Genomic DNA, 22,820 nt, shown 5'->3' with positions numbered 1-22,820 from the left:
AGGTACTCAATCACTTCTCTCAAAAGTGTAGCTTGGTCAAATAATAAGCAAAGAAAAAAGAAGTGCCCAAGGAAACACTCAATAAACACAACAGAAAAGCAGTCTGAAGTGCTGCAACCTTTCTGTGTCAGTGATACCTGTTTAAATACTACAGAACAGCTTTCCAGGTGAGTATTGCTTCACAATAATGGGGCCACTGAAGAAGCAGGAGTGTGTAGAGCACAAGGTAAGAGTGAGAAGTAATTTCCTTCTGCATTTAGAGAACATTGACATATTTGTATCAAAGAATCAAGAGATCACCGGGATGCCAATAGACCAATAAATTATTCTGACATTTATTAACCCAATTGTGCTAAGAGTTGGTTCTTGCACTTTGCTAACCATTACCGCTATGTATTAATTTGTACGTATTCTCAACTTCCAGCACAGATTCAAAGCAGTCAGTCCGTAACAGCTATATCCCACCTCAGCTGGGGGTATACAGTACCACACAGCAAATGCCTCCTCCTTAGCGATCACTGCTGTGGCCTTGGTGGTCTCTGGAATGAAGTGCAGGAACTCTGGATACAGGCAGCCAGAACTGAAGCAGGTGTCTGCTTTCTGCCCCCTCCCACAGATTTGGGATCTTACCCTTTTATAACAGTGTGCAACCTCTAGACAATTTCCAGCCCTCCACCTCCACCCTTGGACAATGTTACTGTGCAAAGTGAGGCGTAGGTGGTGTTTTCCCAGGCCACTGCAGGTGCATAATTCAGTTATTGGGCTGTTGTTGTTTGTTTTGGTTTTTTTTTTTTTATTTTGCTTTGCTGCTGCTTCATTTCTTAAAACAAAAGTAGTTTGTTCCCAGCTCTCAAGGCTGTGCTTTGTCAGAGACCAGGCACTGACCATCAGTAAGTTGTTTTTGCTGCCGTGGCCTCTGCTTTCCACTTGTGTCCCTGTTTTCAAGGCCTTTGTTGCATCCAACACCTAAGCTGCACCTCATAACACCAGGCAGCTGGTATTGAGCTCTGGCTGACACAGCAAATTCTCATAACAAGTTAGTAACAAGCCCAGCAGGCCTTGCACAGTTAGTCAGACACCAGGGGCCTTTTACTGAGCTGCTGGGCACAGAAATACGCTTATACTGTATCAGTGTGCTTATGCCTGTGTTCTCAACAAGCTGAGGGGTAAAGTTGGCTTAGTGGCTTCTGTTGTCATTGGAGCAACAGGACTCTGCTTCAGCTACTGCAAGGTGGGAAAAATACCTCCACTGTGTACCAACATATAACTGATTTTACTACTTACTATTTTAGTTACTACTGCAGCATTAACCACTTCAGAGTATGGTGCAGTACAGTAACAGTTTAGGTTCTTCTGAGAACAAGCAAATGAAATAAATGCCAGAGTACAGTGGAGATGGTAAAGTCTCCATCATGAAAGAAGTGTAACAACCATGTTAACATAAGGCTTATGACTGGCTTTCATAAGCTGTTAGTTTATCATCTCCTATTTTTCAAAAGGCTAGTAGGAAGCCTGTTGGTGTAGAGGACCAACCTACACTGCCAAAAAAGCCACTGTAAGTTGCAGGAGTCATGTATTTTTCATCAACAGTGTGAGATTAAACATATTTTCAGGTAAATTCTCAGATCTCTCATTACAAGAATTGTTACCCCAGTGAAGGAAACTTTCAAGCTCTTGTCTTAGAAGCAAGGGTCCAACCTTCTTTTCCCTTACTAAACATGCTAATTCCTAATTTCATATGATGCTTTTCACCTATGCATGTGTTTTGACCCATTTTGGCAAGACAGAAATAACCAAAGGTTAGAAATAACTATTTATTATCAAAATAATGTAAAAATATTTTTGTCTGATTCCTGAACCATCAAAATATATAACAATGAATTTATTCTCTAGAAAACAAGGAAAAGTGCATTGCAGTGTATGAATTTTCTGAAGTTTGTGTATTACACACTTTTAGTGTATGTATTAATAATCTTCAAAGATCTTGTTGAATATCATTCAATGCATGTGTAAGTCGTCTTATTTTATTTTCCATGGCTTTTTTATTGTTTGCCGTTTCCTGTAGAAGCTGCCGCATTTCTTCTTCAACACTGTAAACCTGAAAGAGCACAGAGATCAAATAGAGTTCTTGCTTTTCCTTAACGTACCTAAACCCCCATATAATCTTGGCACTTTTTAACACTGATAAGCAATGCAAGAGTTATATGCTTACGTATAAATAAGCAATACACTGCTTTTTTCCACTGGATGCAGTAGCACAGTTTTACTTAAAATAAAAAATTCATGTGCTAGGAGATAGCAAGTAATGTATCAAAACCAAAATAACTACTATGCAGAAAAAGCAACAGTTGTCACACTAAGGAAGAATGGAGTATATGACAGGAACAATAATTGTTAATACTGACATAGGTGAGTTAAATGTATTATCTGGCATAATCATCATTATTCTTGCCTGTATAGATAAGAAATGTTTAGTTATTGACATGTAACAGCAACACAATGTGCAACTTCACTTTGCTTCAATACAGAACCTCGTGGCGGTACAGCTCTAGAGATTTTCTTGCTGTGCAAAGACTGAGTACTAAACCAGGGCTGATTCCATCCAGAGATTAGCCAGATACAAACAGGTGACTTCAAGCACCACTCTTGTAGTAGTTGTAGAAGAAGAACACAAATACAATAAACACATACATTTAGTATTAAAATTACCTTTTCATTTGCTGCTTCAATTTGTTTTTCCTTTTCCTTTGCCAGCTGCAATAGTTCTGCTTGATGAGCTGCCAACATGGACTCAAGTTGTTTTCTAAAAGCATCATCCATTTCATGAAGCTTTTCCACAGCAATCCTAAAAAATTACATATAAAAAAAAATTACACTCCTGAAAACAACCGAAGTATTTTGCTTTGTCCAGTTCTGCCTTCGACAAAGTTTTAATAACATAGGCACAAAGACAGTTGTTTCGATATCTAGCTTCAGCAGATGTCTTGCTTTCTCGTGTTCTAGTTTTATGCACCATGTTTAGGGCTTCTGGCATTCCTCTTAGCAGAAGCATTTAATCACTCGCAAAGAATACAAAGATTCGGGCCTGCTACTGTCAACAAGGATAAGAACTCCACCTCTTTTCAAACATCTACTTAACATGCTTTTGCTTCCCGAGAAGTCAATGCCTGAACTACACGATCTTGTAAATGGCCAGCAAGCCTGTCTCTCACAGAAAAAGAGCTGTTTCACAGCAGCGAAGCATTTCCCTGACTTCAAGTAAATTCTGCTTTTTGGGGATAATTCTAAACTATGCAGCAACAGAAAGCAAGGCAAATTATTCTACTATACAATTAATTGACACTAAAGTTTGGAAACAAGATAATTATTTGAGACAAAATTTCAATTTCACTAGTGATCTTTCCACCATTCTAAAACCTATTGACTATTTGAAGTGGTTTGGGGTTTTTTTTGTATTTTTAAGTTTTTTGTTTGTTTGTTTTTTCGGTTTTTTTTTGGTGTTTAAATCAAACTTGATCATCCATGTATTTTCTTTCATTTATTAATCAGATCACCTTCCTTAATTATACTTCCACTATCATTTTAATCAAAGAGTTTAATTCAAAAATGTAAAGCAAAAACCTTAGTCATACTAGCTCATTCCTTCAGTAATAGTTTGGTTATCACTGCTAGATAAATATGCAGTCTTATTAACTTGCTAGTCTTCTCTTAAGAACAGTTAGGAGGAAGGAAGAAAAAAGAGAAAGGGGCCAAAGAATAAACTAAAAATCCTACTAACAATCTAAGCTTATCACAGGCAGCAGTCTACTAGCTCTTCGTAATGCCAGAAGCATATGAAATAATTGAGCATCATGTAAGTCCCTGATAATTTTCTAGGCTATGAATAGTTGTTTCTGCATCATCTCATTTACTATTAACTGCACAAAGGAATAACAACAGAAATTTTAAAACTGTTGCTACAGAATGACAGGTAACTTATAAACAGTTTGTTTGTCATAGACCAAAACATTTATTATTATTAATGTTTACCCTAGGCTCTGATAAGTATTGAGGATCTGTCCACAATGTCCCACACAGCACACAAGGTATTTTCATTGTCCTGCATAGACGCTTGTGAGGCACTCTGTAGTAAGCCCAAATACCAGCCACAGTTGCTTGGCACGACCTGGGATTTGCCACCAATTTGTGCCCATGCATCCTAGTCACAAGCTAGAAGGTTGACAGACTCATGCTCAAAGAAACGCTGCTACAGACTGTGAGACTGTGCCTCATGTGCACAAGCATCTTCACGGTGCGACGCCAGACAGCACGTGTAAAGACTTTTTAAGAGTCCCTATCACGTAAGCGTGACATGGAGTTTCCTTACAGAGGTAAAGCAAAAGCATTGTGGTGGAATAGGCGTACTAAGGAGGAATGAGTGTAGGCTCTAATTACTTTCAAGGACAATGAGGATATAGCTGAGAAGTTTAAGGGATGAATGCTGTAACAATGCTAGTGCCACAAAGTCAGTCACCTGTATAGCAAGAATTACTTCTACCCAGAGTTTGCAACAACTGGGCTCACCAAGTATTTAAAGAGGAATTCAAGTATACAAATATTTTTGTATACTTACTAAGAGTGCAACTCTATACTAACTGAGCTGTCACAAACTAAGTTATTAAGGTTTTCACCTCTGAGTTTGGAGACTTTTATTTCTCTCTTCAATCAGCTTCTTCTCTTTGATATCGAAGTTCTCCTTCATTTGTTTAACTTGCACCTCCAGCTGGCTTAATAGCTCTCCTTTACCTTGCCACTTCTTTTTCAGTGCACTGAAAATAAAATACACATATTTACAATGAATGTAGATACTTCTCCTTAGGAGGGTGGAAAAAGTTTTCCTTGCTTCCATTTTTCCACATTTCTATGGGTTTTAGTAGCAAGCAAGTACTCTCTGAACATAACTTAAAAGAATTATCGCCACTTGTATGTATCACCTATGTGCATTCTTAATGTCATGAAGTTCTACTTCTTTTTCTTCTAGCAGTTGCTTTAATGCCTCTTTTCTTTCATGTTGCCTTTCTAATTTTTCCATTAGCTCTTCCAATTCAGCAGCTTTTTCATCCAACTGTACTTGAAAACATTTCTTAGCATCCAGATTTTCTTCATGCTGTTTTCTAATTTGTTTATCTTTTTCTTGTAAGCCCTTTAGAAGATAAATATTTCAGAACACAGAAACTTCCTTCATTTTAATTTTATTGTTATCCTTAAACAGTATCTATTTAGTCTATGCTGGAATAAAGCAGAGATAGACATTTGAAAGTTCACTCTTCTAAACGTATTATTTTATGAAAAATACTTGGTAAAGTGATAGCCAGTTAAATAATCGTCATCTGAAAGAAGTCAGAATTTAAAATAAAAAAAAAAGAAAGCATCAAAATGTTTGAAATGAAAAGTAAGTTAAGGAAAAAGCTATTTAGAACTCTAATACAACAATTTTATGTACACAAATCACTCGCCTCACATTCTGTTATGTGGCTACATAGTCTAATGAGTAACACCTGTTACTCACTGACATACTATAAAACTTTGCTCTGATTAATAAGTCTCTTAATGAGATGAATCGAATTAATAGAACAAAACATAGTAGCTCTGTTCTTGTAAATCAATATTTTAACAGCAAAGAAAAAATATTTACATTGCAAAATAAACCTGAAGCAAACTTTATTTTCATTTTCTTTTAAACTCACAGGAAGAATTGTGCTATTCTGTTTTTTCTTGTCTCAAAATCATTATCAAGAATAATGTGAAGCAAGGCAAAGAGAAGAAAGTCTTTACATAAATATGGTTCAATGAGAGATTCAACGTAGCATTTCTGTACATCAAGTTAATACAAGGCCCTCCTCTGCTCTAAATGAAATCAATTGGCACTGACAGCCTGATTGTGCTTTCTGAGTTGGTAAAACTAGAAGTGTAGAACTAGCTTTCATTACAGCCTTTATAATAACTTTCACTGCAAGTCTTAATCTTAGCTAAGCACACAAGTATCAGACATGGCACTTACTTCTTTTAATCTCCTAATTGTTTCTGTCTGATCGTCCACTATTTTGTTTTTAATTCTTATAGTATCAGTGGCTTGTTCCTTTTGCTTTTTTAACATTTCAATCTCATTCGTTAAAACTTCAATTTTTGCCTCCAGTTTCCCCCGATCTTGAGCAAGATGAGCTCCTAGATAAAACAGAATATTCACACTACAGCACTCATTTTACAGATGACTTCAGGATGCTATCATGTCAGCGGGGAGGGAAGAACCACCTTAACAACCAAATATGACTATTTTGCCCACTGGAAACACTGTGGGGCTTTAATCTTTAGTTAGGTAACACTTAAAGCGTAAATGTAGAAGTGGAGGTCTGTATTTTCTCCTTTGAAAACTTCTCTGACAAAAGTCAAAAGTAATTCTTACAGACCTGGCCAATCTCAAAGAGCCCACAAGGTGGTGCAGAGTCACATCAATCAGAAGAAAATGAAAAAAGCTCTAACTTTTTTTTCTTCCTCTGCACTGTTTAACAGTTTGGTTTTTTTTTTTTCTTTTTTTAAGATGCCCACAGAAATTTTTGCATTAGACTTCTCTCATACAAAAGCAGCATTGCAGAACACTATTTACAAATCCTTGTTTTCTTAGTTTCACATTTAAAAGGTTTTTTTTTGTATAATATTATCATATTTTGAGGAATTAGATAAACTGTATTCACAACTAACTCCCACAGCTGCTCTTACAGTTCCTGTAATGGCCTGCGTACTAAAGAAGATCTATTTTTACACATCATCTTTACAACTGGATAAGATCAAGAAGGCATCCAGAGACCCTGTCATGATTACAACTACACTGGAGCATTTATTTGAAAGGTACGACATTGAACACCACAATTTTTTCTGCAAAAGGAAAAAAAAATATTATTCTACCTTGTTGTGCCAACTCCTGCCCCCATATTTTTCTTTCCATTTTTAACCCATCAATCACAGATTCCTGGGCTGTCAGCTGAGAAATAAGTTTTCCATTTTCCTTTTTCAGAAGTTCAACTTGAACAGCCTTCTGTTTGTCCTCCTCAATCACAGTTTCCAGTTCTCCAGTTCGACACTGTGTGAACGAACATTGGATAAAACAAGTACTGAAAAATGCAAATCAGTACTAAGTGGCTAGAAAAGTAACATTGATATACAGCGAATTAAGTTAACTGAGGAATATTCTGCTTGCATACAGGGTTCTATATGCATCCCTTCCCAGTAATGAAACACTAATGTATGCTCCAAATACACATACTTCAATCCCAGAAAATTGTAAAGCTAATTTCTAAACAGCCACCTTAAATTATCAATGCCATTATAAAAACTTGTTTAGAATTATAAAGACACAAGGCAAAGAAAGAGAAACAGAAAGTCAAGTCAAAACCAAATCGAAATAAAACAGACAGTAGCTGGGATGAACTTCCACTTCCCATGATAAAGATTTATTTTCAGTTATGCAGGCTACTTTTTGTTTTACAGATTACAGCTGTTTAATATAGCTATATTTAGATTTTGTTTTTAGCAGCATCACTGACTGTCAGAATCCTATTCTGTATAGCAACACAATGTTTGGACACCCCAACAGCAACGTGTAGGGAGATCAGAAACAGCTGTGCAGGGGTTGTACTGCACAAAAGTTTTAACATAAAGATGGACTGGATCATGGAACAGTTTTAATGTCATGTTCCTAAGATTTTTAAGACTTATTTACAGACCATGTAGTACTATATGTTACCACATGGTGATCAGTTACGTAAGATAAAGCAACTGTGCCCACAGTATTTAACACTGAAATTAGACAACTAGTAGATAATGACTAATACTGCTAATTTTATGCAACTCGCAGAGATATTAAGCTGCTAATAATTACTCTTTATTTTTGTACAATTTCATTTTTACTTCACAGAGCCATATTCCATTACTTTGAATTTACAGAGGCTTGGGGCTATTAATGCAGGTTTTTAAATCTCGGTTTGGAGTGACCACTTGATTATATACAAACTGCTAGTGCTCACAGGGCAAGGTGTGCACTTCTGTAGACATGAACAAGTCTAGATTTTGCTATATGGGAAGCAGCGTTTGAAAGAAATAGAAGTGAAAGAGCTCAAAATTAAGACTGATGTGGACTGCTAGGTTTTAGTGCAGGAAACTGGCTGAAAGACACACGTCTACCTTGTATGGACTTGTTACTTTTGTAGATAAAATATTACCAAAGAAAAAAAGTATTTGAACTGTTGTTAAACAAGTACCTTTAGGTTTGCTGTAGCTTCTTCATTTGATTTGGTTAATTCTGCAATTTTTGCTTTCTGTTCTTTCACTATACTTGTCAGATCTTGGATCAGACTTGCCATCTCTTTTTCCTTTTGTTCAAACTCAAAGAGGGCTCGTTTATGTTCAGCTAGATCAGCAGTAGTGCTTTCAAAACCCTCTTTTACCTAAAGTTTTGTAAGATAAGACAAATTGAAAAACTCTAACATTTGGAAAAAGTGTGCATACGTATGCACAAATGATGTTTAAATTTCAAATAAAGGAAAAAATAGAAGTTCATCAACAGTATGTGAAATTAGTGAGTATCTGAAACCGGTTTTCTACCAGTTTGTTGGTGATAATTCAACTAAAAAATCTGGTTCTGCTGAGCTACAAATTTGTATAAGAAAAAAAAAAAACAACCAACACCTGAAAAAAAATTAATGCATGGACAGATGAGAAGCAGAGCAGAAAAATCATAGCTTGGGAAATGAAAACAATGCTTTGTTTTAATCTCGTTGTTAAGATTAACATTAAAATCTGGAAAGAACTTGAAATTAATTATATTTTTTTTTTCCTTGCAGGAGAAAGATTTGAAGGGTGAAAAACCAGTCTTTTCTTTCCCTTCTTCTCCCATGTATCCAACTGATTTAAAATGAAGGAAACTAAGTTTAAGTGAAGATGAAGCATTTATTATTTTATATGTTAAGTGAAATTAAATTTTTTGAATGCTAGCCATAGAAATAAGTTATCTAAGGAATTTAGTAAGCAAGTTTTGAATTTTAATTTCAAAACGCATATGCAAAATTCAATTTTGATAGTTAAACAATAGGGAACTTTATTATTAAATACACTAGTAACCATAACCTTATCAAAATACCACGAGAGTCTTTACAATAACTGAATATATTATAATAAAAGGTCAACATGTTTTAAAAGAAATTGATAGCACCAGAGAGAAGTTTTTTAATTTCTTTTGATAAACTTTTATTTATGAACAAAAATGTTGTGGTTTTTGAGTGCTGACTTGACATTTAATATCTATGTTCTTATCACTGATATTTCAAAGCTTACTACCAGTATTCTTAGATTAATCCTTGGAGCAAAGACCTTGAGAATCAAAACAAACCAAACTCCCCAAACCAAACACATTTAAGAGAACTACAACTCCATCTAGTTTGAGATTAAATGTTCTCTTAGTCTTACCTCTTTAAACCTTTTTGCTTCAATAGTTAAAGCTAAACGGAATTCATCTTCTAACTCTGTATACTTCTGGTTTAACATATTGATTTTCTCCTGAAGTTCTTTAACACGCTGTTCATGCTTCTGCTCCTCTTTAGCTGCTTCTTTTGATAAAGCATCTCGAAATTCAGGTCCATTTAAAGCAACTCTGTTTTCAAGTTCTTTCCTGAAGTTACCAAACACATACTTGAGACAAGAACTGCAGTATCTCACAATGCTGTTCCAATTAATCTCCTTAGTATTTCTTAGAAATGTAATAAATTACATAATAAATGGGATAAATTCCTTAGTTTCACAAATTTCAGTCTTCTGTGCCAATGGCCCTGGGATGAGGAAAAGTGTGTTGACACCAAAGGAATAACCTTACTTTTCAATTCAAGATTTTGTAGAAATCATTCAATGCTTTTTTGCTGTTAGTTAGCATTTGCTTTGCTGTTAACAAAGATCTGGAACAGACATTGGATTTGGGGAAAAGCACTGTACAGCCAGATATCCTCTTTTGTAGTCATTCTCTGCACTCTCACCCAACAACTGTTGCTTCACTCAGAACCAAAACTTGAAAAGAAGTAGCAACAGGGACCTAAAGGGTTCCAGGATAAAGCCCCCTTTCTGTCTGGAAGCATTCCTATAGGAGAATGTTGAAGCAAAAATACCCTGTACCTGAAGACTATTCTGTTTTTCTGCTTTAAAGCACAAACACAAAGCATATCCGCTGTCCTTCACATTACATCTTTTGGAGGTTTATGAGATAATAATTGGAAGTTCTCAAAACACAGGTATCAGATTCTTCCAATTGAAACCTGCAGTTATCTTGGTATCCAAATACATTTATCCTTAGAAAATTCAGCAAGTATAACCAGCTTGTTTTATTAATAACCTCCCTCACATACTAGTATACCACACACCACTTGCTTTTGTTTGTACACATTTGATTATATTAGCTAAACAGTGTAGAACTGAAGTTCAAGTATTCTTCAAATAAAAGGAAATTTTGAGAGAAAAAAGGAAAACAGCCAGTCCAGCCATCCATCCACCCACCCTACAGCAGAATACTGTAGAAGCTGACTTTTTTTTTAAAAAAACCTTGTGTTATTGTAGTATATGCAGACCTTCAGACAATAATTCAAACGCTATTTTATTTTTATCTAATTATTTCCTGGATTAAAGATCAAGTATTTAAAATAAAAAGTGCAGCCATATAGTAAGACAAGAACCTATCAAATGAAAGGCTGGGAAGAACACAGTTGCCTACATGGACTTATGAGTCAGGAATGAATAAGATATTCTTAAATAAGCAATAAAAGGTGGGAAGACATCTACAGTTTTACAAAGACCACCTCTCCCATTTAAAAAGCGAACAAACAAAACCACACCCACACTTTGCAGAACGCATTTAATCAAAACACGTTTGCAACACTAGCATCTCTATTAACTTGGGAAAAGAAAATAAAGACCCCGTACCTTTGCTCTTGCTCTCTTAATATAAGAAGTTCATGTAGTTGTTTTACCTTCTCCTTCTGTTGTCGACAGGATATCCGAAGTAACTGTACTTCTCTTTCATTTGCTGATGCTTTAAGCTCTGCTTCTTGCACCCGTTTCATCTGTGTAGAATTCATAACGAGAAGAATGAGATTTTCTTATAACTGTGATCTATTCTTCATGTCTTATACTAGAATACAAAGGAACAGGTGCTTTATTAAAGTTTTATACATGTCTACCTGGGCCATTATGCTTACAGCATGCTCCACAACTGTCAGTAATTTGCACAAAATTGTATGGAATTTTATTATGTTACCTAGCCCAAGACAAAGGAGTTTTGAGGGTTTTTGTTTATTTGTTAGGTTTTTACTTAATCTATTTTGTAACACTTTCAGAAATTTAAGAGAAGGCATTATGTCTTAGCTTAACTTACTGCAACACAAAAAAAAGCAAGTTTAATTTCAAGGACATGTACTTAATTTATGAAGAATTTGAAAGTCCCCTGCAGAAGTTGAACGAGTGTATTGGCAGAATAATTTCCTCAATTAAAAACTATCGTATTGTAAAATTTGTATTAGTTTCAAGCAAAACATTTTTAGATGTATTCAATATCACTGGGGTTTTTTTTTTTAAACATTCCAGTTACAAAAAAAAATCTTTATCTTTGAGTTTTACAGTTTAAATTTGCTGAACAGAGCTGCTTTCTAATGATTTTACAAAAAAAAACAACCCAGAGAATCAACATAAACACCAGGTGGCATGCTCCTCTTTTTCCATTTGATGCAAGCTTTTATGAAAAATTCAGTTTTATAATCTCAAGCCTTCTACATACAAAGCTGTCTTTTCACACTCAACAAGTAGGAAAAAAAGATATGAAAAATTATTTAAGAAGTTTTAATTACTCATGAAATGGCAATTCAGAACCAAGACACTTCAGAAAGCTGCAAGTTAGAACATGCTACAGAAACAGCATGGACGATGTTAATGGGAATATTCTTACTCCTTATCATTACTTGTAGCATTCATCTCGATTAAGGGTCAAGCAGTGAGCAGTAACAACTTAACTATCTTGTCAACCTGTCCTCCTAGGCAAAGCAAAGGATCTCCACATTCTGTACTGACACAATTCCAATATCTTTGCTTTCCAGATTATCAAATCTGTGAACGCTTAATGGACTACTCAAGATTACTCTACATGTCAGTTATCTAATGGCAGAGCTATAATGCAACACAGACAACTCTACTTACTGTCCAGTTCTTGCAAGGAAACAAACAAAAAAAACCCAGCCGCCCCAAAACACACACACACACAAAAATCCCAAATCTGTTTTCTTCCAGAATTCCAACACAACTGTCTCCTCAACTTGAATTTAGAACAATCAATCAAGATTAAAAATAAAAAGTTAAAGAACAGCTCTATGGACAGCTACACTGACAAATAAAACAGTTTCCAATGTTTATAATCTCCTGCAATGTCCCTTAAGATATTTAAGTGCTGCTGCATGTTATGAGCTCCAGCTCGAGAATGCCAGAGGTACCTAAAGTTCATACAGTCCAGAGGTATCTAAAGTTCATACAGTAACTTCCAGTGTATGAAAATTGTTGTGAGGCTTCAGTATGAAGCCAACTCCTCATATTCTGTATGTCATGAGTAACATTTAGACACATCCCACTGTATTTCTGTTGTTCTGTGGATGAAGTAAAGCAATTCTCTCCTGAACTGAAGAACTTAAACTCAAAAATTTCAAGTGAGAAATTTAAAGACTGACAAAAAATAAGGTACACATTTAGATGCATAATAATTTATTTATCTTGAATCCTTTAAAGAAGTAACATAGTAATATTGACTGAAATCCTTAAACAGTGACTACCTAGAATAACCATGATTTACCACTGAAGCCAACTGCCAATGGTACTGTGAGAAAGCTCTATAAAATATTATATAATTAGAGCACCATACTAGCAGTTCAGAGACTTTTCAGGATGGATATAGTAAGATTCAGTTTCTGTAAGTGGATGCATTCAGTGACACAGGAATAGGCTGATACAGGAATATAATCAAACAATAGGAAGAGATATTGGAGGATGGAACATGTGGCCACTAAAAAGTCATCGATGCATTATTCGGTCAGAAATAGTGGCAGTATCTGCTCCAGCATCTTCATCTTAATGTATCTGTATACTAACAAAGTGCCTCAGACAACAAAAGCGTTGCTATCTTCCCGAGCTGTAAAAACAGAAATGAAAAAATCCCAAACAAATCAATCCAAAACCAGTGAGAATCTTTAAAATAAGTTCTCAGCAATTACTGTTTTCTTCTTGTGGCAATTAGAAGCATCTAATTCTTTAGATCAGCAAAACAAACAGAATCATCAGATTTCCATCCCACTAATAAGATCTTTATTGATTTCAACAACATTTTTAAAAACTTGTCTTTGTTACTGTATATCTTCAGAAAATACCACTCTCAACATTAAGTACATAGGATTTGTTCTCCTTTATCTTAAAACCACATCACATGACATATTTTTATTTATAAAATACATTAATTTGTAATTAAAAGGGACACTTAATTAACTACTACTACACAGAAAAAAAAAATTAGCTTTTATTGTGGAATACTCGGACTTAAGACTTGAAAAATGTAGTGCTCCTTAGTATCTAGGACTGTAATAGCCATTCTGTTGCTGTTGTATTATTTACTAACGAAAAATATTTACCTCTGTTGTTCGTTGCTGCAATCTCTGTGTCTCAATCTTGGATAGTGTTTCCTCTAAAGCTTGCATAGCCTTCTGATGTTCTGCTTCTTTATTTTTTGCCTGATTTAACTCATGAGTAAGTCTTTCAGTTTCACCTTTCAGCTTTTGGACATCTGCTTGCAGTTTTGCTTTAACATCTCTCTCTTTCAGTATCAACTCCTTTAACCTGAGAATAAATGCAATAAAATTGTATTACCAACATTTTCGTATTTAGTTTGATGCCAAATACATTGAGACAAAGACAGTAGTAAGTGTTGTAGCACCATATCTTGCTTTTTGCTGAGTTTTACTCTTCACAGCATCGTCATGTAAAACTGTTTAAAAATATGTAAAATATTACTGAAGTAATGTGTAGCATTACTCTGTGGAGCTTCACTTTCAAAGAAACTCAGCTGTAGACAACCTTATAGATAGGTCTTTAAGGAAATTATATTCTAGTATCATTTTACTTTACACAGAAGTCGAACATATAGTATAAATTTGTAATTTGATAATTTTCTTCAGAAAACTTTGAAATATTAATATTTCTTAAATATTCTAATATTTTTTTAATATAAGATCTAGCTCAAAAGAAAAGGAATACCACCTCTTATCCAAGGTGGTAACAAATAAAGGTGGCAACTGAACCTAAAACAAAAGGCAAAAAAAAAAAAAAAAAAAGAGGACGTACTCTCAGTCATGGTTGGCAACTCAGAAAGCACTTGGCTTGTTTCTGCCTTACTAGAAAGAAAATGTGTATTTCATACATATAATGCAGTTAAGGAAAAGACAAACAGAGCAGATCTCTCTAATCATAGCTGACAACAAACACCACTTTGTTAGAAGGGAGAACTTTTGAAAAAAAGGACACTGCTCAGAACTTAGAAGGATGATGATAGCAGTCTATAAAACGATATGATAGATCTGACCTGGAGAACATACTTCCTCTTGGCCAATGCTGGCCTGCCAGAAACATCTGTGCACTGTGCAGGAGAAAGAAAAAGAAAAAAACAAACAGAACAGACAATTGTATGTATAGGTGGAGAGACTGGGAATTAGAAGCTGAAAGTATGAGACAGCTACTAGAGCTTGAGCTGAAAGTGCAATTATGATACAGACTGCCTGGAAAGCAATGGCTGAAAATGGAGGCAAGTGACACACTGACGCTGCTCCAAGACAAGAACAGAAAGAAAGCAGCAGAAATTCATTGGGCAATACCAAGAGAAATTCTAGCACTACTTCTTAATGCATTATTTTCCAAGTATAATGTTTAAAGCTGTTCTAATTTCTTGAGCCTATAAATTGAATTGTCTTGAATTAAAAAAAAAGCAAACCAAACTCTTATACTACAGCACTGTTTCCCTACCTGTCTGTAGCGTATACAGCCATACTGTGAATATCCTTTTCTTCTTTTGCATGCTTATGAAGTTCTCTGACACGCTCTATTAATTTCTTCTCTGCTTGCTCTGCTTTCCACCTCCTTTCTTTCTCCTGATCCAGTTCTTGAATCAGTGCCTTAGCAAGAATGTAGAATGCATCAGTTTGCTAGGAAACATTCAAACGTAGCAACAAATGACAAAATACTCAGAACTGTTGAACAACACTTTTTGTCTTTTTGGAATTCATACATGACCGAGGAAAATGCAAGCAACCAGGCCAAAAACATAAAAATGAAATAAATCATCTTCCACGTGACACTACAAGAACTCCACTGTTTTTTGATGCTGTCTACACACAATTTTTTCTGTCACCTCCAATTTTAAAGTTTCACCAGGAGACATATGGTTGGCTTCAGGTGAAGACATACTCATATTTAGAATCACAGAATAGTTTGGGTTGGAAGGGACCTTTAAAGGTCATCTAGTCCAACCCCCCTGCATGAAGCAGGGACATCCCTGACTAGATCAGGTTGCTCAGAGCCCTGTCCAACCTGGCCTTGAATGTTGCCAGGGATGGGGCATCTACCACCTCTCTGGGCAACCTGTGCCAGTGTTCCACCACCCTCATTGTAAAAAATTTTTTCCTTATGTCCAGTCTGGATCTACCTCCTTCTATTTCAAAACCATCACCCCTCATCCTTTCACAACGGGCCCTGCTAAAGAGTTTCTCCCCATCTTTCCTATAAAGCCCCCTTTTAGGTACTGGGAGGCTGTTACACGGTCTCCCTGGAGCCTCCTCTTCTCCAGGCTGAACAGCCTCAACTCTCTCAGCCTGTCTTCGTAGGAGAGATGCTCCAGCCCTCTCATCATCTTTGTGGCCCTCCTCTGGACTCCTTCCAACAGGTCCATGTCTTTCTTATGTTGGGGGCTCCAGAGCTGGACACAGTACTCCAGGTGAGGTCTCACCAGGGTGGAATAGAGGAGGAGAATCACCTCCTTTGACCTGCTGGTCATGCTTGCAAAAGTTTTATCATTTCAAGTTGAATGTAAAACATACTCGGTATGTTGATTCCTCTGTGGCATCTGAATTATTTTTTTCTACTTTTTCTATATTGCTCTGTCTTCCTAGTTCAGCTTTTCTTCCCACTACTGCAAAGTCTCGAGTATCCGATGATGAATTGAGATGAGAGTCTCTCTGACTGGAGCGTGGACACTTTGAGGAACTCTTCTCTTCCCTGTAATAGCAGGACATCAAGGTATATTTAAGAATATGAAGAGTTTAAACAGCAACAGGGGATTGAGACCCTTTTACGGGACAAAATTTTACAGTTCTGTGCAGAAGCTGAGTTGTACAGAGTTCAATAATGTGCAAGCAGATCATAAACCAAACAACTAAATTCAAATCTTCAGCTGTAAAAAAATGTCATACTAGTAGCTGCTGTCTGAAAAACACCTTATGATCGTATAGCTAGGAAACAATTTTGGAGAAGCAGAGTAGCTGTAGAGTTGCAGTGCCCGACTGATATATTCCAGTTCATATCATCTTCTATTAATAACTTCTGGTATTTACTATATAAGTCAAATTACTATGGCATTCTCAGTTTCATAACAAAATATGGACAGTCATGTTCTTGACCATCATTCTGACACCAGGAATCTTTTATTTATTTAATTTGATTCAGTTCTTCTGTCTGTGGAGAATTCTTCTGTCTCCACAATATAAAACAAAGATGAAAATGTCACCTGTTACAATTCTGAAAGCGTTTATTTTGCAATCTTGAGTTCAATTTCCTTTTCACTTAAAGACAGAAAAATGCTTATATAGGGAAATGACTGAGTGAAGAGTGAACTTCAAAAAGTTTCAAATGATACATAAAAGACTAATATATGAAAACAAAGATGCACAAAGTTTATATATAAACAGTCAGATTAAGAAAAAAGGGGCTTGTATGTTAACATTTATGAGCGGGGCCAGCTGACAAGTATCTCATTGACTTTGAGGCGGGTGGGCCACTTCAGAAGTTTGACACAATCGTTTACCTAATCAACAGAGTTGTTATGAAGCCTCAGAAGCTAAAAATGTTTAGAGCATTATTAACAGAGCTAATTTACCCAGCCTACCACTTTCAGCAAAATGCTTCAAGTCAAATTACGTTCACTCTGATAACATTCAGCTTAATTAATTTTGGCTTTAAATGGCAAACATGGGAATACCTGTCAGTTATTTTGTTCTTAAGAGGATTCGCACGACACCTGGTAGATAAGGTAGTTTTACGGTAAGTAGGGATCTTGCTTCTTTTCACAGCCTTTCTGTTGTTCTCTTTCTCACTCTCATTTTCGCTCTCAGAAGTTGGGTCTGTGTCTCTCTTAGCTTTGAGAACATGTGGAGCAGCTTCCCTTCTTGATGTATCAGACACCTAAGAACACACAGAAATTTTATCTATACATCTTAAAATTTCTAATTGGCTAATTTATAAGACTTATTCAGGTTTTATTTTTTAAAAAGTTAACAGTTATAAAATAATTTTTATAGAGAAGAGTTGCTTCCAAACCATGCCGTTCCACCTTGCCAAAACATTTCCTTGTTTCCAAGATAAAATAAGCTCAACAGAACAGCATGCTTGAGAACACGTAGTTGTATCTTTCAGAAATACCTGAAGTTTGTTTAAACTCCTTAGATATAGAAGCTTGGTGCAAAACGTAAAACAAATCAGCACTTAAAAACAAAAAAGCCCTGCAAATATGCAAGGTACACCATAAACTGTTACAAAAACATACCCTCAGACCAACTTTACCTATTACTTAGCAAAATTAATTTTCAGCAACTCTATAATCCAGGTATCTTACTGCATTTCATATTTTACTCAGGTTCAGTTACATATATCAATCTTTTCAGGGTGAAAACCAGAACACAATTGTCTATCTAATGTAATAAGATTGGATAGTCTGTAGGATTAGGAGAACTATGGGTTTTATTTAGTATGAAAGTTTCTGCGATTCAAAGTGCAATCTTCAGTTTTAAAGACTTGTTATTATTTTATTCCCAGTTTCTGAAAATTATCAAAAATACATTAGCATGAAGTCAGCACATACAGACCAGCAGAAATGCTCCAGTCTGTCCCAGCAAACTCTTGCATTATCAAGAGGTAAAGCTCATTTTACAAACAAAACTTTCTGTGCAATCAAAGGGAAAAAAAAAAACAAATTACCTTTTGCAGTATCTGTGAAATTTGATCTTCTATTTTTTTAATTCTTATCTCACTGTATATTTTATCAAGTTCGGCCTTCTCTGGTTCTGAAGATGAGACAAGCTCTGTAGAGGAGCTGATGGCACTTTGTGCTGCTATTCCTGTACGCTGACGAAAATGAGCTAATGCCTGGTCAATATGCGGTGTCACCACTGGTAAGGTAACATCGGTCTATGAAAAGGAAAGACAACCCTTGTAACATCAATGAGTTGCATGCAATATAAAAATAAAATGCATCCATTTTAAAAACAGTACACAAAACCTATTGCACCTGATCTCTGGATGACGGGCACCTAGATGAAACCAAACAGCCCAGAATGTCTTCTAAACGCTGCAGATCTGAACAATTTTCTTCTGCCGGGTCCACTGGCTCACCAGAAATTTTTCTTCCATCTAGAGTTGTTAGCTGGGGCAACATCTGAAGAACAGTTTCTCTATAACCTTGAGGAAAAGGCCACATTTAAATTGAAATTAATCTCTAAAAGACATATCTAGTGTATATCGGGTACCCTGGGATCTTACATTATTCATTGCATTTTTATTTGGGAAAGAAAAAAAAAAAGTAGCGAGTTATCTACAAGTGTCTCACCTTTCCCCACCTATAAGGCTTTTAACAGACAACATTACCAAATAAATGAATGGGAAGCTGCCTGCCTAGTTCTGGTTTACACATGGATTTCCCCACCATCACCAGCACACTGCAGATGCACAGATAACCTTTTAATATCAGCCCACTGCTCCAGAACAGTTGTATCGGGTCCAAGGACAGACAAATGTAATGGAAAGGCAAGTTCTGAAAGGGCTTAGATAACTTTTTCAGTGAATGAAACAAGGCGTTAGGAAACTGTAAGTCACTGAAGTTAAATTTAAAGTAATAGAATTTTGGCTCCTAAACATTGCAGTTACTTTTGAAGGTGACACCGAACAGATAGATTTGAAGAGGTACGTAAACACAGAAGAAAACTAATTAAGTTTTCTAAGTTATCCGGATAGCTTCAATAGTCTTGTTCCTGCACTCATAGTGCCTGAATGCACTTGTAAAATTTGTTCAGGGGTGCTTTTGAAAACATTACTTAAGGCCTTACTCTGTTTACCTCAATTATCTCTGACGTTTCTTTCCAAGAACTGTATACATATTATGCCTGTATCACTTACATGCTCATGATATGGTTGTTATTTTGTACTACCGTGATTCTTACTGCTCTACTCTTTGTAGTTGGCAATGAAGTTTTCAGAGTTTTAAGTATTTTAGGAAGCATGAAGAGTCATGGACTGATGTTTAAATACTTCCAAAATTATCTTTGAGGTGTCCCTAAAGCATCAATCCTCCACTTCTACCTTCTTGTGGATTTTCTCTTCTCCTATATACAAATGAAGAAAACAAACAAAACCTGCACCAAAACAGGATGCTACAGTTTAACTTGTTTGAATGCAAGGTGTAACATTTAAATGGCACAAAAAAAACCTACCCCCAAACCAGACGCTGTAGACAATGCAACTGAAGGTGATGTACCTACACACATTCCTCCAACTTGTTTCCCTGCTGCCTAGTGAAACTCCTGCCTACTATTTTGATGAAAATGCTAATTACTGCAGAGCATCTTATAGTCTGTCACTGCTTACTGAAGCTGCGGGAGAAGGAAGAATGGTAATAAGCATTAGTAGCCTATCTTCCTCTTGTGGTCTCTATCAGTAGAAGATAACCATCTGCTCCCATGCCTCCTCTTTTTCTGTGTAGCACAATATCTTTATATACACTCTTCACATTCTCCACTCTCCAACCTCATAATACTAATACTCCCTTCCTCCCATTTCTGCAGTGCTTTTACTTCCTATCACTCTTCGTCCATCTCCCACCTTAATCCAAAATAATATGTGAAAAGTTAAGCCTTATCGAAGCGTGCAATAAGTTAAAATCTTGAGCATACACCGGAGGCAGCAGAGCGGGAGATTTCTCTTCATTTTGACAGAATTTAGACTTCTGCAGGCTGCCCAGTTTATGAATGAATTTGCAATCTTCAGAACCTGGCTGGCAGCTTAAGGGAAACCACTGACCTAAAGAGCACAAAGTATATACCTAACATGAGATCCATACCTGCTGCATGACAAACTGGATTTGCCTTTCCATTTTTCTTCAGTGTCAGATTCGTCAAACACCACAGCCCCTTTGTGCACTGAAGTAAGTGATCAATATTGTTTATACAGTTGTTGTGAAGATCAATATGGCTAATCTTATGACTGGCTCCATGAAGGCACTGAAATCCTAAAAATTTGAGAAAAAACACAAAATAATGATTTCTGCTACAATCCTAGACTATAGGGTCTAGACTATAGAACAAATGGCATCTTGCTGAAAAACATTCACTAAATAACAACTGCATCATAACTGGAAATGATGTAACAACTTTTGCTCCATATCCCTGTCTACGTCTATTAATTACGTCTGGTACACTACCATACAGTACAACACTTAAGCTAGTTATGAGAGCTAACTTTAAAGAAAAGATTAGTTTCTAAGTGTTAAGAAGCATGTAAAAATAAATATCTTGTTTGAAGTTCCTTTTTATAACTCAGTTCATTATCAAAAGTGTTATGAACGTTCTTTTTAATTTTCTATTACAAACTCCCTTGATTCCGTAGCTTAAAAATCTTAGTTAGAAGTAAAAATCAACTATGTCAACAAATAAATTTAGAAGAGAACTTCCATATCATATCCAAAGTTGCATCTTCTGAGACTATTGCATTTTTTCACTTTGGAAATAACTTTGAAATGTTCACTGTACTGCTTTGTGAACGAGCTTGGCCTGGCCAAATACAGAACAATAAATTCCAGTTCAGAACAACCCATTATGTTAGAAACTTGAAAGCTGAGAGCAGCAGCATTTGCCACTTTCATTAGCATTACTCAGTCAATTGGCTGAACTACTAGAAACTTCTAAAAATACTTTTGGTCAAGTTTTTCAAGATTAAAGTGAGGCAAATGCTTTTTACTACAGTGCACATGCCAAAGTCACTTACCAGAGAGATCACATATGCGATTATAAGACAAATTCAGTTCAGTCAAATTAAAGAGTTTCTCCAGTCCTAAACAAAATGAGGGAAAAAAAAAGAAAGTTAAGATTTTCAGAAGAACACTCTGCTTTCATCAGACCAAAACTTGCAAAATAAGCCTTTTAAAATCATAACTATAAATTCTGAAATAAACTATAATAATAAACTAAAAATAAGTTTTTCCTTCTAAATCAAGGCATCCTTCTATGATACAATTTACAGAGACAACATGCTCTTTTAAAAAATTACATAATATAGTTAGTATCTTATATTAACTTCATACAAGCTTAATTAGATGCATACTTCCCAGGAGCAAGCTTTAACACAACTCTTTAAAAAGTGTCATAAGTTGCTAAATGGATAGAAATAAATATCACAGACCCTCCACTCTCGTTATCAGGTTACAGGACAAGCTTAGGGTGCGCAGATTGGCCAGGGAACTTAGCCCCTCCATCCGGCGGATTTGATTTGACGACAGATCTAAATGCTGCAGGTTCTGGAGGTGGCTGAGCCCTTCGATTCTGGCGATGCGGTTACTGTGCAAGTTGAGAGTGTGCAGGTCCGAGCTCAAGGAGACCTCCAGCAAGCTGTAAGGAACGGTACCCGCCATCAGCCGCGCAGCCTCAGCCCCGGGCCGCTCTACCCAGCCCCATCCCCAGCGCCCCGCCACGGCCGCAGCCCCCCCTCCTCCCCCCCGGCACGCTCTTCACCTCTGAATGCCCTTGTCCATGAGGCTGAGCTCGCCGGGGATGGCGCGACCCCCCGCCATACCGCTGGGCCACTCGCACAAACCCCCACCTCACTTCAAACTTCCCTCCCTTCCCAGCGGAACGGCCCGTGCTTTACGGCTGAAGCACAACACTCTCACGACAACGCCGCCGCGGCGCGGCACCTCCCAGCTTTGCTTCCCGCCGCCTCCCGCCCCGGACACGGCGCATGCGCGGAAGGGGAGGCGGGGCAGCTGGGAGCATGCGCACTGCAGCGGGGGAGGCCGCTGCCTGCCCGTGGCGGGCCGGCAGTGGCGGTGGGTCCTTGGCCCTCCCAGCAGCCCGGCAGCGCCCAGCGAGGGGGCTGGGTTTGTACACTGAGTTGGTTTGAATTCTCCTCACGAAAGTGACTGGGGGCTTTGGGGTTTTTTTTAGGGCTGATACAGTATTGAGTGTTTAATCCAGTCGTGGCTCAAAGCTTGCCACTGGCTCAGGCAGGCCTGCTCTGGCCTGGGCAGGGGCCACAGGTTTCACTCTGCAGAAGAGGCATTTTCTGTTGCATTGAAGCCCTGAGAGCACTTTGAGCAGCGGGTTCGGCACTTGCCTATGGGCATGCCTGCTCAGGGCCAGTGTGCTGAAATCTGGGGCTCCCACTCTGGTATTTGTACATGGCACGACCCCCAA

At 37.0% G+C, this 22,820-nt stretch overlaps 1 protein-coding gene across 3 annotated transcripts; it reads right to left on the bottom strand.

Annotated features, from left to right (window-relative positions):
• Positions 1-1,800: 1,800 nt before the first annotated feature.
• On the bottom strand, positions 1,801-22,237 carry LRRCC1 (leucine rich repeat and coiled-coil centrosomal protein 1). Of its 3 annotated transcripts, XM_086740974.1 has the most exons (19): positions 22,140-22,237; positions 21,811-22,016; positions 21,397-21,462; positions 20,474-20,641; positions 18,650-18,819; positions 18,340-18,549; positions 17,345-17,547; positions 16,188-16,365; positions 15,118-15,266; positions 13,734-13,938; positions 10,996-11,135; positions 9,499-9,700; positions 8,295-8,480; positions 6,943-7,117; positions 6,041-6,204; positions 4,974-5,182; positions 4,671-4,808; positions 2,710-2,845; positions 1,801-2,098 (listed from the first exon to the last, which is right to left on the bottom strand). In XM_086740974.1, the coding sequence occupies exons 1-19, from the start codon at positions 22,196-22,198 to the stop codon at positions 1,976-1,978; spliced, it is 3,087 nt and encodes a 1,028-aa protein (XP_086597100.1). In that variant the 5' UTR covers positions 22,199-22,237; the 3' UTR covers positions 1,801-1,975. The 3 variants fall into 3 exon arrangements, with proteins under 3 accessions (XP_086597100.1, XP_086597101.1, XP_086597102.1); XM_086740975.1 differs by lacking the exon at positions 8,295-8,480; XM_086740976.1 differs by lacking the exons at positions 1,801-2,098; positions 2,710-2,845 and adding an exon at positions 3,882-3,917.
• Between the last annotated feature and the right edge of the window lie 583 nt (positions 22,238-22,820).

Source organism: Chlamydotis macqueenii, chromosome 2 (genome assembly GCF_036417535.1).
Source record: "Chlamydotis macqueenii isolate bChlMac1 chromosome 2, bChlMac1.mat, whole genome shotgun sequence".
Classification (NCBI taxonomy): Eukaryota; Metazoa; Chordata; class Aves; order Otidiformes; family Otididae; genus Chlamydotis; species Chlamydotis macqueenii.
Note: the sequence above shows the minus strand (reverse complement) of the source record. Positions and strands in the feature narration are given on the sequence as shown.

What these genes read in the sequence shown, in the direction of transcription:
- LRRCC1 (XM_086740974.1), bottom strand. Translation starts at nt 22,198, where the DNA reads ATGGCGGGGGGTCGCGCCATCCCCGGCGAGCTCAGCCTCATGGACAAG. An exon ending in AAGAACAAAATAACTGACAG is followed by an intron (nt 16,366 to 17,344) that starts GTATTCCCATGT and finishes CTGCTATTACAG; the next exon opens with GGAAGAGAAGAGTTCCTCAA. An exon ending in AAAAGTCTCCAAACTCAGAG is followed by an intron (nt 2,846 to 4,670) that starts GTGAAAACCTTA and finishes GTAATTTTTTAG; the next exon opens with GATTGCTGTGGAAAAGCTTC.